Source organism: Periplaneta americana, chromosome 16, assembly GCF_040183065.1.
Source record: "Periplaneta americana isolate PAMFEO1 chromosome 16, P.americana_PAMFEO1_priV1, whole genome shotgun sequence".
Classification (NCBI taxonomy): Eukaryota; Metazoa; Arthropoda; class Insecta; order Blattodea; family Blattidae; genus Periplaneta; species Periplaneta americana.
In genome coordinates this window covers 167,534,559-167,556,563 of record NC_091132.1, presented here as the reverse complement: position 1 = coordinate 167,556,563, position 22,005 = coordinate 167,534,559, and the positions used below count along the sequence as shown (strand labels likewise).

Here is a 22,005-nt window from a genome sequence, read left to right as displayed (position 1 = left end):
TTTTGCACACACACACACACACACACTCACTCACTCTCTCACTCTCTCTCTCTCTCTCCCTCCCTCCCTCTCTCTCTCTCTCTTTTTCATGCAACGTAAGCTTGTGATAACTGTCGTCAATTTGCAAAAGGAGACATTTCGGAAATAAAGTGTTGGAAAATCGCAAAACTATAAGTTATGTAAATTAATATGTTCATATTTTTTTTTTTTCTAATTAGATCACTATGGATACATACATTCAGGATCCATGAAGATTTTAATATTTTAAGTTCATAATTTTTTGTAGCGATTTTCCAACACTTTGCTATTTTGGACGTATCCCCTTTTGCAAATCGACGACAGAATTAAGTTATTTCATTATTGTTTTGAGGTCTCGGGGAACAGAGGAGGAACGAAACTTATTTAGTATAGTGAAGTTTGTTTCTGATTGTGTGCACGTGAAACAGTGAGAGAGTGAAGTATAGGTAATGGCATTTTAGTGTTACATATCTTGCACAGTGATCTTTTAAAATGAGTGAAGGTGTCCCAGAAAGAAAGAAAAAATGTAAATACTCCCAGAATATTATAAATTATAGTGGGAAAATGGTGAACAGTTTAAAAGCAAGAAAGGGGATAATTTTTCGTCTGTTATAGTCGCAGCTAATGCAGTACTGTACTTAATACCACCTTTAAATAAATCTTTCGTGAATAAATGAAAAATTCCAGATTTAATGCGAAACATTGTCAATAAGACATTACTGTGTAAAAACAAAATTGGGAACAACTGGATAATACGCACGGCAGACCAATATCGATAGTCGACTCTACTCGCTGGCCACTAGTCACCGGGCCGTACCGAGCCGTATCAAACAAAATATAATCGAAATGGTGGTAGTCAAATTCGCGACTATATTCTTAAATAATTCACTCCATTAGTCAAGTTCAAGGTTTTATGTAGTACAACGGCGGTTTTTTGAATGCATTAAATGAAAATGAAGATGTAATAAGATAATAAACTAGGTTATCACAAGGAAATTAACAGGAAAAAAGATGTGTTTCACGGAATACAATTAAAATGACGGAAAGTAAATTTCCGGTTAATGTTCACCAAAGCGTAAAGTACGTAATTATGACGGCGTTGCTGTTTTATTTCTGGCCTATAGAAAAATACCTAGCCTTTTACGAAAAAAAATTTAAGGACCATGAAATTATTCACCGCTTTCATTATAGGCCTATTATTTTTTAACAATATTACGAATCAAAAACTGTCATATTATATAATTTTAACTACTACATGGACGAACCAAATCAAGCTAACCTAACCTAACCAAAGCTAACCTACCCTAACCAAAGCTAACCTAACCTAACCTAACCTAACCTAACCAAAGCTAAGCTAACCTAACCAAAACTAATCTAACCTAACCAAAGCTAATTTAACCTAACCTAAGCTAACCTAACCAAAGCTAACCTAACCTAACCAAAGCTAAGCTAACCTAACCAAAACTAATCTAACCTAACCAAAGCTAATTTAACCTAACCTAAGCTAACCTAACCTAATCTAAGCTAACATAACATAACATAACATAACATAACCTTCGTAAATGCAAGGCCTGTAACCGGAGCAAGAAGGGATCTCAATCATTTAATCTGCAAGTACACGCAAAAATAAATTCAAGTAAGGATCACGCTCCCACTGCATGAGAGGTCCGCGCATGCGCTACAGCAAAACTGTTTCTGTCCCGAGCCTCTCATCTAAGGCACTCGTCATAATTTACTCGCAATATTTACGCAAATACACATTGTCGCTAACAGTGGTGCTATCTCTCAATAATGTTCAGAACGAAGGAGGTAGAGAGAGAAAAAATTTCTCCCGCCAACTACGCCACACACCAACGTCATGTTCTTATGTTGGTGACATTGTGTATTTACTTAAATTTGGTGCTAAACGTAACGGCACGGTTCAAAGTGACCGTGCTAATTCTCCAGTATAGCGCAAAATTGCATGACTTTGATACGTACGCTGAGTAGAGATAACATTAATTATATTTAACAAAATTGTTCCATTTCATTGGTTAGGGAAGTGATATATAGTAATACAACAGTATCATCTTTCTTACAGTACACTGTTTTGTAATTAATATTATAATACAAAGAGGAAATTCATGTTTAATTAATCTACTGTAATCTCCTGTTTTTTTTTCGATGATTTTCTCCTGATTTTCGTGTGTAGGTCGTGGCAACACTGTGATTTCACGGCATTATAGATCTGTATGAATGGCGTCTTGTGTGGGTGCAGGACATTAATAATTTGTACTATCAGTATATAAATTACGCTAAACTCTTTAACTCTGTAATACAGGTAAGCAAACTGTGACAGCATTAGTAACCATATCGTGACGAGCCTCGGACCAGAGGAGAGGAGAAAGAGTGAATTTGAGTGAAGATACATCTACAGCGATCTACTTTTATTTCACCTTTACGCATTAAAGCAGTGCATGCATATGTATTTTTTACAAGTTATTTTACGACGTTTTAACAAAATCTTAAGTTATTAACGTATGAATGAGATGACGGTGATAATGCCGGTAAAATGAGTCCAGGGTCCAGCACCGAAAGCCACCCAGTATTTCCTCATATTTAGGTGAGGGAAAACCGCGGAAAAAACCTTAACCAGGTAACTTGCCCCGACCGGGAATCGAACCCCGGTGATAAACTCCAGAACATGGATTGCACCCTTCCCCTCTACCGTTATCCCGCAGGTGTGGAATATATACATATACTCAGTGAAGATTACGTTGAAATCGGCGCACCATGTAGACAGATAATCTGCTTGCATCTTAATTAAACCTTCATTTTAAACTTGATTCTTTCAATATTCTCCCCAGATTTCATGCATAAACATATTGGTAATTGAACCGTATAGATGCACGATTTAACTTTTGTTTTAACTTTAAGCATTCAAGCAAGGCATGAAAGAGTGAACGAAACGCATTCAATTGTTCATTCCTTTTTTCACTAAAAATGAGAGCTCATGCGGCAATTGAAAGATAACCCCATTCAACAGTATAGTCCCGTCGCTCTTATTTCCGGCAGCCAATCACGTTGCAGGTCGGCTACATTTAAACGTGTGCGTCTTGTGATTCGCTGATGATGTTATGTATTTCCTAAGGCTCGATAAATACTTAATATAATCGCCCGCCATTTTGGCTCTTTCATTGGCGTTCGCAGAAAGCACACGAAGACGTTATTTGCCGCTCAATTATTTGCTTAATTACGATGCGTTTGATTTATTATCATAGGAGCTATGGCATAATAATGTTTAACGGTGTGGCAAATAGATTCCTCGTATGGTAGCTCAAAGAACAAAAATGGCGAACGATACTACGTACCTAGACTTTATAGAGCCTTCACTTCCTAAGACGTAAGCAAGAGGAGGAGTCACGCCGGGAATAATAGCGTCGCGACTATTAGTATTTTGCGAGCAGCTCATTGTTTTAGGAGCCATGAATAAACTGAAAATTCTTTTGTTTGGTTATCGTGAACCTCTTAAGCTGAAAAGGCTGCATGTACGATTAGCTTTATTGAAGATTATCACAAATACGAGTGCCTATGAAGTGTTTTTAACAACAATTATTTGAATCTGTGTGCATGCTTTACTGCCACATTTAGAATTCGCAAGTTCACCTTCTTTATATTTCTTCCTATGACCATAGTCTTCGTCTTATTTGCATTTATCTTCATCCCATACTGCCCAAAGCTGTCATTTAACTCCAGTAGCATAACTCATTCCTTAGTATCATCTCCTCGTCTGCTAACAACACCTTATCATCATCAAATCTTAGGCACTTTATTCTTCTTGCTCCTACTGTCACTCCTCCCATGTTCTGAAAACAGTTCTTCATTAAATCCTCCCAGTAAATGTTGAACAGAATAGCTGATGAAGGCCATCCTTGAGATACTCCTCTCTGTGTTTCACTTCCTTCTGACATTTCTTCTCCTATCCTGATTTTGACTCATTGTTTCAAAGATTACTGAACAGCCTTCTCTCTTTTCTATCCACGCCAATTTTCTCTAGGATCCCCATCAGTTTATTCCAATCCACTCTGTCAAAAGCCTTTTCTAGGTCCACATATCCTACATACACTTTTTTTTTATTCTTTCCTAGGTATCTTTCGCCGATTGTTCGTAGCAGTCCAGTAATTGCATCTCTCGTACCTTTTCTTTTCCTTAAGCCACACTGCTCATCTTCCAACTGTTCTTCCGTCTTAGAATATAACGTCGATTCAGTATTCACAAGAGAATCTTCGCCGAGTGTGATATTAGGCTGTTAGCAGGTACCGAACTTGTTACATTTCTTGGTATTATTTTTCTTTCATATTGGCAGGAACATTGTCTCCGTAAAATCACAGTTTAATATATACAGTCGCGAAGCTTGGGATGATTTTTTGCATTTCTCGCTATAGTTGCTAGCCGCTTGGAGCGCTGTGAGTACTAGGAGCAATAGACTGTGCCATTACCATCGTGATCTAATACAGGCCGTAAGGCAGACCATGTGACTCCCTTAACCCGATCACGAAGGGCGGCTTTTCAACCATATACATTAGTTGGACTGCATAAAGAGTAACATATATTTCTTTCAAATGTAGTGTAATTGCATTAATAAAATTTCAAACAATGATTATGAGACATTTCAGACATAATTCACTTGAGAGTTAAGGTGTAACATTATTTTTGGTGTGAAAATTACGTTGTTCCTGCCTTTATTTCGACTAAATATTGCGAAATTTTTGTACATTCATTTATGCACGATTCAATAATTTTCAGTTGCACCGCACGGATATTTAGATATGCTGGAATTATAGGTTATGTTTACTGTACCAGTTGCCCCTTTCTATCTAATTTTAGTGGTCTCCAATGCCCTGCCATTCATATGGAGATATTATAGGTTATGTTTACTATATCTCATATTCCTAAATTCGCAGTTATATATTATAATTAAGCATAATGTCATGTATGATACTCCACAAATTCAATTTTTCTGTATTTTAATGCTACAATTGAGTATTGAATTATTGTATTTATCTACTACCTAAGAGACGAAGTAACAATCGTACGTACATTAATTTCATAGGAGTGGTATGATACATTTTCTGTCTTTATTAAGGAATGTAGATGTGCTATATTAAATCGCAATATAAATTCTTTTTTATTATACCTTAAAATAGCTTCAATTCTAAACTTAAAATGTTGATGCGAAAAGATTATGTTAACATGTAAAATTCTCTTCACATTAAAATAACACAGTTTTGTAATTATTTCTTCCACATAGGCTATTATGCAACAAGAAGTAAAAGGAACTTATGGACACATTACACTAAATAAAACTTAGCTATGATATGCAGTAAAGTTATAATATAATAGGCTAATTCACTGAGCTCCATACACTGAAATAGAAAACCCGAACATATATTACGGCCTGGTCTATATCGAAAAGGCATTTCCCATTGTTGTGAAAAGTTGTGTAAACTGTGAAATGTTCGTTATCGGTTGTAATAACTGTAAATGGCTAAAATACAATAATTTCAATAATAATATGGGACAATTACTAGCTACTACGGACTTGATTGCTATGCACTAAGTAGGTTTGGATCATAACTTCTGACGTCACTTCCGGCTATTTAGTCAACAATCTAGTTCACTTCAGCAGAAAATGTAGCTTTGAGACATGGCCTTAGCAGCCCATATTAGTATACCTACTTTTATAGAAAGATTTATGTACATTAAGGCCGTGTCTCAAAGCTGCATTTTCAGCTGAAGTGAACTAGATTGTTGACTAAATAGCCGGATGTGACATCATAAGTTACGATCCAAAGCTACGTAGTGAATAGCAATCAAGTCCGTAGTAGCTAGTAAACGAAAATGCTTGCTTGATTGTTGACTTGTTCACTAAACAAACGTGGATACCTCATCAGCAATTGGGGTTATGATATCTAAAGATGCTTTGGAAGTGAAATAATGAAAAATATAATGTAGTTAAAACGTTAACTTTGAATATTGGAATTGTTAATATTTTCTTTACGATGTTTTAAATATTGTAATATATTAGGTCCTTATCCTTTCCACAGAACTCGTAATGAAACAGCATTAGGACACTGCCCTCTTAATTCAGTGCTATCATCAGTGATACCATGGTTTTTTAGAAAAATAGTCTGTGAAGAAGGCCATGATTCAAGCATACTACAGTCACTGTAAAGCATACATGTTCAAAGCTCTCTAGTGTGTAGTTTACAAGTCACCTAGTTGCTAGTCACTAGTGTGTAGTATAGACTTGAGCTTTGAGACACAGCCTAAGTATAGTGCATCTACATTGTACATGAACGAGACATTAGTTGATTTTTCGTCATAATAACACCTGTACTAAACTACCTCATATTTCCATATGACGTTGTTACTAGCTCAATTCCATACTACACACTAATGACTAGCAACTAGATGACTTGTAAACATCTCCGATGCTCCCTAGTGTGTAACTAGGGAGCTTCGGAAGTGTATGCTTGAAACATGGCCTTCTTCATAGACTATTTTTCTAAAAACCATGATAACACTGTGCAGCACTCAATTAAGAAGGCAGTGTCCTAATGCAGTTTCATTAAGAGTTATGTGGAAAAGATAAGGGCATAATATATTACAATAATGTTTAAAACATTGTACAGAAGGTACTAATAATGTCATTGTTCAAAGTTAACGTGTTATTCTACATTATATTTATATTATTTCACTTCCAAAGCATTTTCAGATTTCATAATCCCAATTGCACATGAGGTATCCATGTTTGTTTAGTGAACAAGTCAACAATCGAGCAAGCATTTTCGTTTACTATAGTCACGTCGCTGTTATTTCCGGCGTGGCTCCGCCTCTTTGCTTACGTCCTAGTAAGAGTAGGTTCTATAAAGAATAGGTACATATAATAGTTCTTCATTTTAGTTCTTTCATTGCCAGTTGCGGTTAGCAGACGACGCTATTTTCCGCACCGTTAAACATTATCACGTCGTAGCACCTATGATAATCGCATTGTAAATTTTAGTTTTCATAGATAAATATCTAAGGAAAGCATAGAAAAAAATTGGAAATCAGAATGTTTTTTGGGAAGGGAGAAAAAATTACTAACTTCGAAGTGTCATGTTCAAAATAGACATTGACACCTTCAAAAGTTTTTTCTATTTTTAACTTTAGATAGGAGCCTAAGCGAGAGAAATGTTTAGAAAGAATTACTTTTAAAAGTGATTCCCATTCGAAATCTGTACCGTACTAGTTTCCCAGTTACTGGGAGTAACGTATGCGCGGACCTCAGTTTGCAGAGTAACAACTTAGGTCTGTTAGAACTGTGGATTGTCATAGAAAGGCCGGCCCTTCCGGGGGGCAAGTGGGGCGGTCACCCCAGGCCCCGCACTTTGTGGGACTCACTGCCGGAAAAAAATTCAATCTCTCGACTACGTTGTTATAATATTTAATGTGAGAAACTTAAAAATAAATAGCTAAGTGAATGTTGAGATAGCTTTTCTATATATAACGAAATCAATTGTTGACTATAATGTTTAATGTATGTGGATCAAATGTTGCACTGTTTGTTGAAGGTTTAATTACCAGAGTATCCAGGTGCATGGTTCTAAGTCGATTGTTACCTTTGATTCTATTATTATTATTATTATTATTATTATTATTATTATTATTATTATTATTATTAAACAAATACAGCTAAAAGAGCGCGGAATTAAAATTTGTACTGTTGTAAATTCTCGTCTGCTTGCTGCAAACGGCAAGGAAAGAACGAAAATGGCGGAAGATTATACCCAGTATCTATAGAGCCTTAGGAAGTCCATAACGAAATCAACAGCGAATGAAAAGACGCACATGTTTAAATGTAGCCGACTTGTAACGTGATTGGCTGCCAGAGATAAGAGCGACAGGACTATAGCTACTACGGACTTGAATGCTATGCACTATGTAGCTTTGGATCATAACTTCTGACGCCACATCCGGCTATTTAGTCAACAATCTAGTTCACTTAAGCTAAAAATGTAACTTTGAGACACGGCCTTAGAGACATGTTTACAAATTTAAGATAAAAGATGTCTAAGCAATTTATAGTGAGTTTTTATGCATTGTTCAGATTCTGTGAATCACTTTCAATTCCTGAACCTCTTTCAGTTGTGATGGATGGGATCAAAATGGAACCTGGGGTTGACCCATTAGACTTACAACCACATGACAACACATGCGAAATAAGAGAGAATACGACTTTATCAGAGGTAATCAAAAAAGACTTACTACCTATGTATTTTGTTTATTTGTTTCTCTAACAGTTGGTGTGTGCATAAACTTAGACATATACTCAGTAGATAGGCTATCTGATTCTCTTATTGAAGTCTATATGTTGTTGCGCATTATCATTTAATTGTATTCCAGAGACACGGGTGAAAGAGTCATTCAATTTTGCTTTCGTCAAAAGTAATAAAAATACTGCTGGATGACAAATAACTAAGCAGGATTAATGTAGATTTGAAATAAGGACTAAGATAAAGAGTAATCAGGCATTTATCGAATTATATTTTTTATAAGTGGCAATAATGGTACTGTCACACGGTAGAAAACGAAGAGGATGAATGGTATTTATTTCGTATTTATCTTGTTAATGCTTTTATAGGCGTAATATCATTAGAACTGATACTGCTAGGATTGGTAGTAGTATTTAAAAACATTGAACAATGCAGGTTTGGATTTATATATGTATATTCGAGTTTCTTGTAAATATTGTAGTACAGAACATAGTATTCATTCTTCTGCAACTGTATTGGGTTTCTAATGTTGATTTTTTGAGGGAGAAGAAGCATACAATGTTAAATTTGAGATATATTACATTAATAATGATAATAATAATAATAATAATAATAATAATAATAATAATAATAATAATTTATTTAACCTGGCAGAGTTAAGGCTATATGGCCTTCTCTAACACTCAACCAGGAGTAAAACTGCGTTACAAAAAACACTACAAATTTACAAAGTACACTACAATTTTACACACAAAACTGAATAAGATAATAATAAAATGTAAACAACAAGTAAGTAGAAATCAGACATAATATATAACTTACAGAAAGAAAGGAAAAAGCACAATAAAATGTGAACAGTAGGTCAAAATAAATGAGAGATACAAAATATAAAAAATAAGACAGTTATTGGTAATAATAATAATAGTAATAATAATAATAATAATAATAATAATGATGATAAAGATAAGAAAAGTAGTAATAGTAATAGTAATAATAATAATAAAAATAATAATAATAATAATAATAATAATAATAACAATAAAACTAATAGTTGTAATAAAATAGTGCAGTACAATGCATACAATGAATACAATAATTTTAAGTACACACAGTAAGGAAAATTATGATTATATATAGCTAAACGTATCACATTATGGATATACCATTATCGGAAAATATGAAAACAAAAATGTAAAATAAGTTAAATATCACTAGAACATAAAAAAATGTGAATACGTGGAAACATGCAATACAACACTTGTCATAATAGTAAGTTAGTTTGACAACTCGTCATAAAATAATTTTATAACTTGGATTTGAAAGATTTCAATGTTCGGCAGCCCTTCTTACGAGGATTTCGAAAGCACGGACTATCATGGAGAACCTTGAGGTTAGATATTTTCAATATTTGTTTCTTTTGCTATGTTTCTTATAATACCAGTTTTGTATTGTTCTCATTAATAAAATATGTAATTCGAAAAGATATTTGCAGCCATGTTGTAGAATGTAAATCAGATTCTTTTACATATTACAGGATGTAATTATCTTCAGAGAAGAACAACCTATTGTTATCTATCGTTGTTTATGTCCGTAAAGTCTTGTTTCTAATGCCCCTTTAATTTTCTTGTCTAATTTCTAGCCTCTGTAGAAAACATTAAACTGTAACTGCCATACACAACCTCATTGATATCTATTATAGTCGATTCATATTATATGGAACATCAACGTCACTGACCATCACCGTCACTGTCATGTCCAATGCAAACTCATTCACACCTAACGGAAAGTGACGTCGGATTGCCGGTGTCATCAAGAATAGTGATGTAGTCTATGCTCTCAAACACTGTCGTAGCTCTTATGAGAGACTATCAATTGCACTGTAATTTTTAGGATTCATATATGTGGCTAAATGTCTAAGGAAAGCCTAGAAAAAAATTGGAATCAAAATCTTTTATGGATAGTGAGAAACAAAATATTACCTTGGAAGTCACCTGTTCAAAATAGGCATTGACATATCAAAAGTTGATAAGCGACAAACTTTATCAAACAGAGAAATGTTTAGAAAGAATGGGAATAACTTTCGAAAGTGGCTGATATTCAAAACCTGTACTGGTTTGCGAGTTATGGCAACTTTAACGTTATGGTTTGCTTGTCGGACTTTCGTATGCAGAGTGACAACTTTAATCTATTAGAACTACGGATGCTCATAGAAATCATCGCTCTCGTTTCAAATTTGTTTTCAAAATAATAATAATCATAATAGTAATAATGGTTTATCCTTTGAAGAAATGGAAAAATGCAAATATCTTGGGGCAACAGTAACAAATATAAATGACACTAGGGAGGAAATTAAACGCAGAATAAATATGGGAAATGCGTTTTATAATTCGGTTGAGAAGCTTTTGTCATCTAGTCTGCTGTCAAAAAATCTGAAAGTTAGAATTTGTAAAACAGTTATATTACCGGTTGTTCTTTATGGTTCCGAAACTTGGACTGTCACTTTGAGAGAGGAACAGAGGGTGAGGATATTTGAGAATAACGTTCTTAGGAAATATGTGGGGCTAAAAGGGATGAAGTTACAGGAGAATGGAGAAAGTTACACAACACAGAACTGCACGCATTGTATTCTTCACCTGACATAATTAGGAACATTAAATCCAGACGTTTGAGATGGACAGAGCATGTAGTACTTACGGGCGAATCCAGAAATACATACAGAGTGTTAGTTGGGAGACCGGAAGGAAAAATACCTTTAGGTAGGCCGATACGTAGATGGGAAGATAATATTAAAATGGATATGAGAGAGATGGGGTATGAAGATAGAGACTGGATTAATCTTGCACAGGATAGGGACCGATGGTGGGCTTATGTGAGGACGGCAATGAACCTGTAGGTTCCTTAAGTGCCATTTGTAAGTAAGTTATAATAATAATAATAATAATAATAATAATAATAATAATAATAATAATAATAGCAATAATGACAATAATAATAGTAGTAGTAATAATAATAATAATGATGATGATAATAATAATAATAATAATAATAATAATAATAATAATAATAATAATAATAATAATAATGGCAGAAATACAATAATAAATTCTTTCTTTTTTTTTTTCTCAATTTCATATTTTTCCATACAAGTGTTTATTATTAATTTACTAGGTATATTTTAATTACATTTCAAAACTCACGTTTAACTCGAAAATCTTAGGCAGTGAAAATATTTTGAACACAGATTTGGAATCAGGGCGATGATTTCTATGAGAATCCGCAGATCTAACAGATAAAAGTTGTTACTCAGCATAAGAAATTCCGCCACGCAAACCCTCGCATTAAACTCGGCGTAACTCGCAAAGCGGTAAAGGTTTTGAATATCAGCCACTTTAAAAAGTAATTTCCATTCTCTCTAAACATTCCTCTAGCTTTGACCCTCATGTAACGTGAAAAATAAGAAAGTTTGTCGCTAATCACTTTTGAGAGTGTCGAACAGGTGACTTCAAAGTTAGAAATTTTTTCTCACTGTCCAAAAAAAAAATATGATTTACAATTTTTCCTATGCTTTCCTTAGACATTTATGTATGGATCCTAAAAATTACAGTGCAATTGATTGTCTCTCATAGGAGCTACGATATGTTAATGTTTAACTCTTCTACTAGAGTCTTGTAGAACAGCCCGTCCACGTACAGGTTCCGTCACGTCAAAACATTCTCCTCGAGAATCTCAGATGGGCCGTGCTGTTGGCAGTCTGTGGCGTTCCTTGTATATGTGAACGCTACCATATAAAATGCGTTGTCCAATATATTCATGTAACGCTGCTTATCCGTGACGATGTTGATGTTCCGTATAATGTCAATCGACCTTTACCAATGTAGTCAACTTGAAAGTAACTAAATTAATTTATTTATAATATCTTCATGTTTTGTAGGAAGGGAATTTATCGCATCTGCAAGTGGCGGGCATCAAAACAGAATGTGTGGACCGCAGTTATGATCTCACATCTGAGATAAAAGTTGAAGACACTCCAGAGCTTGTTAGCTCTCCTATAGTGAAGTCTGAACTTGAAAGCACTTCAGTGCCTTTGATCTTTGCTACGGTAAAGTGTGAAGTTGATGTAAGTGTTTCAGTATCAATATGCACATGAATCTACAATGTTTTTTTTTTTTAGTATATCAGAGCCATTAACAATCTCGGAATGCTACTAAAGGTACGGTTTGTTTATGGCTATCATCATCGGATGCACATCGCCAGCGATTGACGCCTGAGTTGCTAGCAGTTGAAATGAATGTGCACGGTTTCTTTACAGCGAAGATCGCCAGCGCAGTTCGTTGGACGCGACGCAGATCGCTGGAGTTTGCTTCTGAAGCAAATTCAGGACGCACATCGCCGCATTCGTGTTCAATAATCGATATTTAGACAAGGTCATGTAATATGAGCATGTGAATTAATAAACAAATTAAACAATAAACCCTTACATTACAGATTACATTTTTATCACGCCCAAGACCACGAGAATTTCGTTCAGTGTTGGGTAAGGGGGAAATTCTCTCTTCTGTAAGTTTGCCACCAGGTCCCTTGCACTAGATTTCGGCTGCCATAACCTCAAATTTTACAGAAATAATCGATAGTGTTTAGGTAAAGGATCTTAACCCTTGTTGTTTGGAATACACCATGTAATGTAATACAGTACTGTATTATGATACTTATAATAATAATAATAATAATAATAATAATAATAATAATAATAATAATAATAATAATAATAATAATAATAATAATAATAATTTATTCATTTGTTTTATTTATTTATTTATTTAGAATATTAACGTGCAAAACAACAGCACAAGGCCAATTACTGTTCAGCACAAGATACAAAACAAAACAAAACAACAAATGGTGATGAGAATGAATGATAGAAAATGGCAGTGAGATGAAATACAATCAATATATCAGTCTACATTAATAAATTGACCAAATGCAAAAAAAAAAATAAATAGCACAAATAATTATTAAAATTAGTTCAGTGAGATAATTAAAATAATGGCAATTAAATGGAATGAATTACAAATGAATTAATGAAATCATATAAATGAAGACTGGAATAATATAAGTAATATTGTAAAGATATGCAATTGACAATAATAATAATAATAATAATAATAATAATAATAGTAATAATAATAATAATAATGATAATAATAATAATAATAATAATAATAATAATAATAATAATAATAATCAGTTCATAACCTGAGTTACTGCCAATCTTTCAGCTGGAGTTACGGGGGTCTTGACAAAATTTGTAGGTAATTTAACATTGCCATTTTCAATTAAACTCAAAACATAGCCTAATCAAACTGGTCAGATAAGAGTCTGAAATATTCCTTAAATTTTGTAGCGTTTTTATAAAGATGTCTCGTTATCATTGTGTTAAAACAGCCTTCTGTAAACCTATTCCTGAATACACAAATATAGTCTTTCAGGTAAGGCTTCCTGTAAAGCAGATTTGAATAATTTATTATTCTATTCTACAGTATATTTTATTCCTGAATATTTAATTAGTCTGTAGCTTGTTCCTTTTATAATACGCATGTTCGATAGTGATATCGTCATCTCCCTCTTCTAGAATAAATAGCAACTTCATTATCTTGGATTTATTCATATAATTTTTAAGGTTATGTCCGTGGCCTACATTAATTTACTTGACCATATGTAGTAGATGAAGAAATAAACAAATGATAATCTACAGCGATGTGCGTCAATAAAGAAACCACTTCTCGGCGATCATCGCCAGCTTTTATAATCGCCGGTGATGTGCATCCAACGATGATCGCCATAAACAAACCGTACCTTGTTTTCTCTTTTAAACTGCTTATTTTCTAATGTATAAAAAAATAATATTGCGCAAATAGATATTTGTTATGAGCAACAGAAGGATGATCTCAAATAAATGGAAAAATTAAATCTAGCAACATGACTTCATGACATGTTTCCAAATATGTTTGTTGCTAGTCATTAAGTGAAAGGTTCAAGCTCATATGTAGATGTATTCAAAATTCAGGAAAAGATTTGAATTTTATTGAACTGTTCAAAGAAGTAAGTTTAGAAGAAAATAATGATACAGTTTGCGTTATAAAAGTGTTGCTTTATTATGTTACAAACAAATTTTTGGAGAATGACATGGTTTTGAGTAATTCACCTGGTGTTTACTAATTTTGTTTTGTGTCACAATGCATGTCCCATATTCCGACTTTCTTCTTGGGCCAATTGAAGACCTATCCGGAAAGAGGATGTAACATCAAATTAATGAAATGTATGACTTCTGTGGACAAAGTAATTGTGGAGCATTTACTTATAACAATTTATGACTGCGTCCAATTGCTGATTAAATCTGTATCGTTGATTAGTCAAATGGTTTTACTACGAAATTTCCCTTGAAATTAATTTCCTTTTTCCTGAAACCCGCATTATAGAATTGTTGCCTACATCCTTACACTGGGGAGGTCTTCAATTATAAAATAATCCTTGGAATATATATTTTGACAATCTGAAACAATATCTACAAATTTTAGAAACTCATGATAATTAGAAAATTGTTCTTCAGAATGGGGTGCAGTAGTACTATATTTTAAACTAGCAACTTTTGTAGCTTATAGTGCTTAAAAATGATATTGGTAGCAATAATAATAATTTATTATTATTATTATTATTATTATTATTATTATTTCTATTACTATTATTATCATTATTATTATTATTATTATTATTATTATTATTACTACTATTTTTCTTATTACTATTTTTACTATTATTATTATTATTATTATTATTATTATTATTACTATTATTATTATTATTATTATTATTATTATTATTATTATTATTAATACATTCATACAGTCCTCTCCGTAGATTAAAAACTCAATAAAGTTTCATATCCATGGTTCAAGAATTAAAACAGAAAATCAACGTCCCGAATTTAAAAGAACACTTACAAATTAAACCAAATCCTTTAACATTATTAAATATAGAGTATAATCTAAATTTAACACAAGAAATACTGAAATTAGAAGTAAACATTGAAATAATGAAACAACTGTCTTTAGAGACAATTAATATTAGGTACCCTCCACAAAACTGGCTTCATTTATTCACCGACAGATCCTTGATCTCCAGGGAACAAGGTGCAGGTGTTACGTGCTGTCTCTTCTCACTTTATAGATCTCTTGGTTATGGAACAACAAGTTTTGATGGAGAAATCATTGCAATAAGTGAAAGTCTCAGGAATCTTCAATGCCACATCAATAAATTTAAAAATGCAGTTATATTGTCAGACTCCAAAGCAGCTATTCCATCAATAGTCTCTAGACACACACTTTCATCTCAAATAGCAGAAATAAATAAAATGCTGTCTCAACTAATAACACTCAATAAAAGAATTGTATTCCAATGGATACCATCCCATTGTGGAATCCTGGGAAGCGAGAATGCAGATGCTTTAGCAAAGAAGGGCAGCACTGCTACTTACAGATCTGTTACTAAATCTACGTATTACTCTGTGAAAATACTTACTAAATCTACATACTTAGACTTCAACAAACAAAATTTGATAACACAATTTCAAGGGAAAAAATGGAACTCTCTGCATCATAATCCACAGTTAATTCCCGATTTACCACGAAAATCGTCTGTAGCTGCATTTAGATTGGCAACAATCCATGACTGTTTGGCCAAACACCTGCATAGAATTGGAATATATCAGTCCCCTAACTGTCCATTGTGCAACTCAAATCAAGAAATGGATTCAGAACATCTCAAAATCTGTGCGTCACTGGCTGACCATGATATTATCTTTGAAAAATATTGGAGTGCAAGAGATCAAATGAATTTATGTCAAATGCCTGGCATTAGAAAACAACAACTATTATTATTACTATTACAATTATTATTACAATTATTATTATTATTTCTGTTATTATTATTGTTGTCATTAATATTATTATTATTATTATTATTATTATTATTATTATTATTATTATTATTATTAAAGTTTGCATTTACAATGTTTCGTTTGAACTTGAATGTAAAATAAGATTTTTAATGTGCCATCAATTCGGTATATTGAAATACCTTCTAGTATGACAAAATATGTCAAGTTGCATATCTCGATCAATTTTGAATTCTGCATCTTTTAATTCCGATATAACAATCTATATTAGGCATATTTTATAGTATCTCTCGGTATGTCTAGGTTCGATTGTGTTGAGGGAAATCGATTTTGTTCTGGTATATTATTCAAAGAAGAAGAAGTCATGTTACAGAGGTTACTTTCGGAGAAATAAATCTTTCAAAAATGTTATGTCGTCAAAATGTATTAATGCTTAAATATTTATCAATTTCCTATTTATTTACCTCAAATTTTGTGGCAAAATGTGGTTGCATAAAATGCAGGTCTTTTCTACATGTGCACATATTTTCAATGTTCAAACTTTGATTCCAGTGCATTTCAGTAGAGGGAAATGGCCTGAATTTAAGGAGATCTATATGAAGGACTAAATGAAAGCATTTGAAGAGAAGACTTCGAATTTGTATAAAAGTAATTACAACGTGAATGAAAAGTTTGATTTCACTCGTTAGGAAGTTCAGATGTGACATAGGAAAAAAATCACCTTCTTGGTCAACTAATGTCTTCATTATTTGTTCGTCTTTCCAGGAAGATTCGTTCTATCTGGACATAGTTCAGCAGGAAGAGAAAGTCGATATATCTTCAAAGGAGGATGAAGTTTTGCTTGAGAGGTGAGTGTAATGCGCTTGTTTCGCTTCTTCCAGTTTTTAACAGCTTCTTTCAATGATTGTGTAGAATATAAATGTTCGGGTGTGTAATACAGTTTTGTATGTAATATATGGATTTGCTTATCCATATGGACGCCTCAATATACAGGATCTTTCAAATATAACTGAATCCGCGAAAAATTGACTGACTTGTGCGATTTTTGTTAGTGTTCTAGCACTCATCTAGTAAGAACCTTTCTCGTTGCCGTACACTCGATTTAGTTACACATTTGTCAGCTAGAGATCTCCACTTTTCTATGTAGAGATGACAGAAACTATCGCTATGAAATTGAAAACTTATGGTTAGGGTAAAAAAAGCCACAATTTACGATAAATTACACTGACCTGACACTAATTATGGCTCACATTCTTAACATACCTCCCACCGCGAAGAATTCATAAATGCAAGCAACAGACCATCTCATGCACTTTCAAAATCAGTCTCTCTGAGTGTCTATTTATTTATTTATTTATGTATCTATCTCTCCATTGTGTGTCTGCGTGTTAATGTCTCCATAGATGAATATATAATACGATGCGAAACTGCAGTCAGCACCATCTGACGCAAGGGGGTTCAAATAAGATGATCATCACCCGACATAATGCGTAATGAACATTAGAACTACGTGTTGGGTAGATTACCCAGAGTTCTCTATTTATCCGTTCGTTCAAGACGAACAGATGATGCTCGAGAAGATAAGATAGCAGCCAGAAACTTGCTAATGACTGGACATAAAGTGATACTAAAGGTCGTATTCATAGAAGAGACTTTGGACCAAAGTTGACTTTGGAAAGTACAAAGTCACCATTTCCCTATTCACAGTCGACACTTTGACGAAAGTAAACTTCAATTGTGACTTTATTTCGAAATCGCCGAAAATCTCGACTTTGACTTTGACTTTCGTTTGTAGACATAAGGGAAATGGCTGATATGTGGAAAATTGTTCAATTTTCCGAGAATATTGAGAACATTTACAAGATTATTAAAGCTGCTCATTTTCCATAGCATATTATTATAGATTATAAATTCAAATCAAGGTACAGATTTGTTACACAGACAGTATTAGATATCCTAATCATGTTTCAACTTTCATTGATGAATTATAATCAAAGAGGATTATCCGGAAACAATTAATAACTAGCATTCAAATGTCATTCATTCGATTTCTTTTTCTTCATATTTATTTTGAATTTTCGAGTTGTATAGATAGTTAACTTTTTATTTCAGAAATGCCAATATCGTTAAAAAGAGTCACTCATCAGAATTAGACTCCATTGCTCGTGATCAAGACGAATTAACACAGTGTTCCAGCTACAACGTTGACAGTTCACTTGCTTGTGCCTTAAGCAATGAGTCTAATAAGTGTAACATCTGTAATGAGGTTTTTGTAACAGCTCAATCTCTGAAACGTCATTACCAGACTCATACATTGAAAAACTCACTAAAATGCGATGTCTATGGAAAGTGTTTCTCACGATCGGGAAATCTAATGCGTCACTCCCGCCTACACACAGAGAAGAGGCCATTCAAATGTGATCTCTGTGCAAAATGTTTCCCAGAAACAGGCAAATTAAAAGAGCACTACAGGATACACACAGGAGAGAGGCCATTCAAGTGCGATGTCTGTGGGAAGTGCTTCACAGGATCGGGAAATCTAAAAAATCACTCTCGGACACACACAGGAGAGAGACCGTTCAAATGCCATCTGTGTGGAAGATCTTTCTCACAATTGGCAAGTCTAAAATCTCACTCCCGCATCCATTCAGGGGAGAGGGAGTTCAAATGTGATCTGTGTGGAAAGTGTTTCATACAGTTGGGTTCTTTAAAGTATCACTCACGCTTACACATGACAGAAAGGCCATATAAATGTGATGTCTGTCCAATGTCTTTCTCACAATCGAAAATACTAAAAGATCATTCCCGTTTACATTCAGCCCAGAGACCATTTAAATGTGATGTTTGTGGAAATTATTATTCCAAATCTACACATCTGAAAAACCATTCAGTCCTACATACAGGCGAAAAGTCTTTCAAGTGTGATTACTGTGGAAAATGTTTCACACTTAAGGGATACCTAATAAAACATATACGTCTTCATTCGGGACAAAGATAATTTGTAAGCAATGTGTGTGTAAATTACTTACGGTAACAGAGAAAAATTTGTATACTTACAGTTGTCTTTTAAAGACCCCGCAGGTTCATTGCCCCCCTCATATGAGCCCGCCATCGATCCCTATCATCTGCAGCATTAATCCACCCTCTATCATTATATCTCACCTCCCTCAAATCCATTTTAATATTATCCTCCCATCTACGCCTCGGCCATCCCAAAGATATTTTTCCCTCCCGTCTTCCAATTAACACTATATGCATTTCAGAGTTCGCCCATTCGTGCTACATGCCCTGCCCATCTCAAACATATGGATTTAATGTTCCTAATTATGTCAGTTGAAGATACAATGAGTGCAGTTCTCCGTTCTGTATCTTTCTTCATTCTCCTGTAACATCATCCCTCTTAGCCCCAAATATTTTCCTAAGAACTTCAATGTCTTAATACCGTTAATCTCTGAGCCTCTCTCAAAGTGAGAATCCAATTTTATATAAACATATTCTTACTTACTGGCTTGAAGGTACTCGGAGCTTCATTGCCGCCCTCACATAAGCCCGCCATTGATCCCTATTCTGATCAAGATTAATTCAGTCTCTATCATCATATCTGACCTCCCTCAAATCCATTTTAATATTATCCTCCCATCTACGTCTAGGCCTACCTAAAGGTCTTTTTCCCTCTTGCCTCCCAACTAACACTCTATATGCATTTCTGGATTCGCCCATACGTGCAATGTGCCCTGCCCATCTCAAACGTCTGAAATTAATGTTGCTAATTATATCAGGTAAAGAATACAATGCGTGCAGTTCTGTGCTGTGTATCTTTCTCCATTCTCCTGTAACTTCATCATTCTTAGCCCCAAATATTTTCCTAAGCACCTTATTCTCAAACACCCTTAATCTATGTTCCTCTCTCAAAGTGAGAGTCCAAGTTTCACAACCATACAGAACAACCAGTAACATAACTGTTTTATTAAACTTACAATAAATATAATTATATTATTTTATAACTCGTCTAGCTGTGTGATAATTTACGAATGTTTTTCCGTTCCCATCAAACCGAACCACTCTGAAACTCTCCATTCAAATTTTTTTTTTCTTTTTGATTGCTTCCCAGTTGGTCAACCACACCTTCTTACCATATACGATAGTGGTACTTTAGGATTAAGCTCCACAATCTTATTGTTTATATTTTCTGTCCAGTAGTTAATTTTTTCCGTTTAATCCCTATTATAACGATGCATAAACAGCATAAATTAGTAAAAGAAACTTGGAAACAGGATCCGAGCGACTCACGAGAACAAAACAAGCAAAGCAACCACTTTGTGATAGCAACTAAATGCAAGATCTTAAAGAATAATAAAGAATAATGCTTCTGCATGGCGCCACGTTACTTTCGATTGGGATTCTGTATCGAAATTATTGGTACTATAGTTTATTCAATGTCGAGTCCATTTCGGGCTTCATTGTCACAAAATCCATTTCAAATGTAATCCTTAAGACTAGGATATTCCTTAGATTGCGTTTCATGAAGGTGAGAAAGTACTGCCTGTCGACAATGTTAATATCATGAAGTTTGGGTGCATGTTATAAAAAGTGTTAGAGATTATCTAAACAATATTTTCTTGGAACGTTTTTAAAATCTTTGTATTTAATAGTACCTACTACAAATTGAAGATTGTTAGCAGGTGTTGAGGTATAAATTTATTTAAATTCCACAAATCTATTTCATAAAATTTAACATCAATATTTTTTTCTAAATATTTCCATGAATGTCGCAGCAAAATCTATAGCTATTTTAGTTTTTTGGAATTATTTTGGGTCTGATTAATGCAGAGAAAATTTTTCAGTTATTTTGTACCAACATAATATAAAAAAATAGTGTGGAACTCAGAAAATGTGATATGTATGCATGTACAAATATATGGATAATACGAAACCTTAGAGCACTGATCGCCAAAAGCGTAACCATGACATCATATCCCCACCCTCTGTTTACAACCATCACTTCGATATAAGTAAAGACATTTATTAGCAGCGGACGTACGTATGTAATGTTACAAGTGTGTAGGATAATATGTTTCGATGTCTGTTCGAAAACAGATAGTAAGTAAAAACTTAATTTTAAGGAGCATGGGAGGAAAAGTATTTATTTTGTGCATGTGGCAAAAATATGAGATACTTAATTTGTTGTAAAATTTTAAATGAAGTTAAAAGAACACTGTACGGTGTCATTATTTTTCTTGTTATGAAGACTACCACGCCCTTACCTGTAACTTGAATAATAAACGAACAATAAAAAGTAACGGCTTCTATGTCTTAATCGGGGTAAAATACATCGACGTTTTTTTTTTTCGACGTATGTAATGTAACTTGAATAATTCATTAATAAATAAACAATAAAAGGTATTGACTTCTATGTTTTAATCGGTGTAAAACACTTTCACATTTTTTATTCTAAGAATGAGTATAATTTGAATATTTCATTAATAAATAAACAATAAAATATATCGGCTTCTATGTCTTAATCGAAGTAAAATACTTCAACGTTTTTTTAAGTATGTAGTGTAATTTACAACTTCGTGACCAGCCTGGTACGTTTTTCTAATTTCAAATATCAGCGAATGTAAAGTACACGCTCTTTCTATGATTTTATTAATAATACAAAAATAATTAATAGGAGGATAAAAAATTAACATGGAAAAAAAGTGTATATAGTTAATAGTAGAAGAATATTATACTCAT

The 22,005-nt window shown here is 33.6% G+C and overlaps 1 protein-coding gene across 2 annotated transcripts; it reads left to right on the top strand.

Annotated features, from left to right (window-relative positions):
- The first annotated feature begins 2,232 nt into the window (after positions 1-2,232).
- On the top strand, positions 2,233-19,999 carry LOC138691827 (zinc finger protein 501-like). 2 transcript variants are annotated; one of them, XM_069814314.1, is made up of 5 exons: positions 2,233-2,338; positions 8,188-8,288; positions 12,247-12,432; positions 17,032-17,114; positions 18,379-19,999. In XM_069814314.1, the coding sequence occupies exons 2-5, from the start codon at positions 8,193-8,195 to the stop codon at positions 19,262-19,264; spliced, it is 1,251 nt and encodes a 416-aa protein (XP_069670415.1). In that variant the 5' UTR covers positions 2,233-2,338; positions 8,188-8,192; the 3' UTR covers positions 19,265-19,999. The 2 variants fall into 2 exon arrangements, with proteins under 2 accessions (XP_069670415.1, XP_069670416.1); XM_069814315.1 differs by lacking the exon at positions 2,233-2,338 and adding an exon at positions 2,355-2,620.
- Positions 20,000-22,005: the final 2,006 nt, after the last annotated feature.